At 46.2% G+C, this 3,221-nt stretch overlaps 1 protein-coding gene across 1 annotated transcript; it reads right to left on the reverse strand.

Annotated features, from left to right (window-relative positions):
* Window positions 1-2,183: 2,183 nt before the first annotated feature.
* LOC123090050 (anaphase-promoting complex subunit 10-like) lies at window positions 2,184-2,750 on the reverse strand (the record flags this gene model as incomplete). The annotated part of the gene is made up of 3 exons (XM_044511536.1): window positions 2,184-2,295; window positions 2,397-2,446; window positions 2,550-2,750. Coding segments are annotated over 3 exons (363 nt in total), but the record flags the coding sequence as incomplete, so codon positions are not given.
* Window positions 2,751-3,221: the final 471 nt, after the last annotated feature.

Raw genomic sequence — 3,221 nt, forward strand, 5'->3', positions numbered from 1 at the left:
ACAAACACACCGCAAAAAGTGTTACATCGAATAGATCTCCAAGAATATCAAGGAGAACTTTGTATTGAGATTCAAAGAGAGCAAAGAAGCCATCTAGCTAATAACTATGGACCCGAAGGTCTGTGGTAAACTACTCACAACTCATCGGAGAGGCCTTGGAGATGATGTAGAGGCCCTCCATGGTCGATTCCCCCTCCGGCGGAGCGCTGGCGAAGGCTCCAAGATGGGATCTCGTGGATACAGAAGGTTGCGGTGGTGGAATTATGTTTTCATGGTGCTCCCCGATGTTTTCAGGGTACGGGAGTATATATAGGCGAAGGAAGTACGTCGGTGGAGCAATGAGGGACCCACGAGGGTGGGGGCGCGTCGGGCACCCTCGTGGCTGCCTTGTTTGTGGCTTGACGTCCACTCCAAGTCTCCTAGTTTGCATTTCTTCAAAAAAGATCGCTCCCAAAGGTTTCATCCCGTTTGGACTCTGTTTGATATTCCTTTTCTTCGAAACACTAAAATAGGCAAAAAAAATAGCAATTCGGGCTGGGCCTCCGGTTAGTAGGTTAGTCCCAAAAATGATATAAAAGTGTAGAGTAAAGCCCATAAACATCCAAAACAGGTCATATAATAGCATGGAGCAATCAAAAATTATAGATACGTTGGAGATGTATCAAGCATCCCCAAGCTTAATTCCTGCTCGTCCTCGAGTAGGTAAATGATAAAACCAGAATTTTTGATGTGGAATGCTACCTAGCATATTTCTGAATGTAATTTTCTTTATTGTGGCATGGATGTTCAGATCCAAATGATTCAAAATAAAAGTTCATATTGACACGATAAACAATAATACTTCAAGCATACTAACAAAGCAATCATGTCTTCTCAAAATAGCATGGCTAAAAAAAGTTAACCCTACAAAATCATATAGCCTGGCTATGCTCTATCTTCATCACATAAAGTATTTAATCATGCACAACCCTGATGACAAGCCAAGCAATTGTTTCATACTTTAGTATTCTCAAACTTTTTCAACTTTCACGCAATATATGAGCGTGAGCGATGGACATAACACTATATGTGGAATAGAATGGTGGTTGTGGAGAAGACAAAAAAGGAGAAGATAGTCTCACATCAACTAGGCGTATCAATGGGCTATGGAGATGCCCATTAATAGATATCAATGTGAGTGAGTAGGATTGCCATGCAACGGATGCACTAGAGCCATAAATGTATGAAAGCTCAATAGAAGAAACTAAGTGGGTGTGCATCCAATTTGCTTGCTCACAAAGACTTAGGGCATTTTGAGGAAGCCCATCATTGGAATATACAAGCTAAGTTCTATAATGAAAAATTTCCACTAGTATATGAAAGTGACAACATAGAAGACTCTCTATCATGAAGATCATGCTGCTACTTTGGAACACAAGTGTGGTAAAAAGGATAGTAGCATTGTCCCTTCTCTCTTTTTCTCTCATTTTTTTTATTTGGCCTTTCTCTTTTTTTGTAAAGTCCGAAGTCTCATCCCGACTTGTGGGGGAATCATAGTCTCCATCATCCTTTCCTCACTTGGGACAATGCTTTAATAATGAAGATCATCACACTTTTATTTACTTACAACTCAAGATTACAACTCGATACTTAGAACAAAATATGACTCTATATGAATGCCTCTGGCGGTGTACCGGGGTATGCAATGAATCAAGAGTGACATGTATGGAATTATGGAGGTGGCTTTGCCACAAATACGATGTCAACTACATGATCAGTCAAAGAGCAATATGACAATGATGATGCGTGTCATAATAAACGGAACGGTGGAAAGTTGCATGGCAATATATCTCGGAATGGCTATGGAAATGACATAATAGGTAGGTATGGTGGCTATTTTGAGGAAGGTATATGGTGGGTGTATGGTACCGGCGAATGTTGTGCGGTACTAGAGAGGCTAGCAGTGGTGGAAGGGTGAGAGAGTGTATAATCCATGGACTCAACATTACTCATAAAGAACTCACATACTTATTGCAAAAATCTATCAGTCATGGAAACAAACTACTACGCGCATGCTCCTAGGGGAAGGGTTGGTAGGAGTTAACCATCGCGCGATCCTGACCTCCACACAAAGGAAGACAATCAAAAAATAAATCATGCTCCGACTTCATCACATAACGGTTCACCATACGTGCATGCTATGTTCAGAAACGAGGTGTTACCTTGAGATTGTGGAAGTCGTCGCTGACCCGGATGGAGATCTTGCTGGGTGTGTAGCTCTCGTCCAGCTTAAAATCCACGTAGAGCACAACAAGCCAAAACCCCCCATCAACAAACAAATTCAGAAACAGAAAAAGGACCACACGCCATCCAAACCAAATCGAGCGGGAGTAGCTCGCTGACTTAAAGCGCTCACCTGCAGTTGCACCTTCTTCTGGAACTGGGTGTTGACCAGGTGCGGTCCGACCTGACAAAAATAAAATCCACCACCGACGGCGGCTCGGCTCAGACTGTGATTCCGCGAGACATAACGAGTAGAGATTTCGACGGGGAGGATGGGTGCGGGGCACTGACTGCCAGTAGGTGTTGAGGCTGTCATCGCGGATGGAGGCGACGCCGTTGCCGGGCTTGCAGGAGCTGACGCTCCAGGCCGCCATCTTGGCCATCTCCCGCATATCGCCCTCCACCGTCAGCTCCGGGCATCCCTTCAGCCGCCCCGCCGTCGGCGCCACCAGCGGCACGAGAAGGGGAGCGGCGGGCGCGCGGCCGCCAGCGTGGCGCACGTGGCGAGGGGCATGGGGGTGGACGGACGGAGGAGAGGAGGTGGAAGGGAGGCCGGCGGCGAGTGGGTTGGGAGAGGAGAGGAGGTTGGGGATAAGGATCGGGCTGCATGGATTTTTTTTGAGACAGACGGGGGTGGGCGGTGTGGGACGGTTGGTGGGGTGGGAGGTGGTGGTGGGGTGGACACGCTTAGTAGTAGCATGGGGGTCTTACCTGTGCTACTACTACTTACTTAGTAGTAGCGCCGGTTTTATACCCCTCGCTACTACTATGGCCTATCCCATGAGCATTGTTGGAGACCATTTAGTAGCAGCGCGGGTTTATACCCCTCGCTACTACTATCAACTTAGTAGCGCGGTTTTTATACCCCTCGCTACTACTAATTAGCAGTAGCGCGCATTTTTAAACCGCGCTACTGATAAACTTCTGTATAAGGTTTTCCCTAGTAGTGATATATCTCG

The sequence above is a fragment of the Triticum aestivum genome, chromosome 4B (assembly GCF_018294505.1).
Source record: "Triticum aestivum cultivar Chinese Spring chromosome 4B, IWGSC CS RefSeq v2.1, whole genome shotgun sequence".
Lineage (NCBI taxonomy): Eukaryota > Viridiplantae > Streptophyta > Magnoliopsida > Poales > Poaceae > Triticum > Triticum aestivum.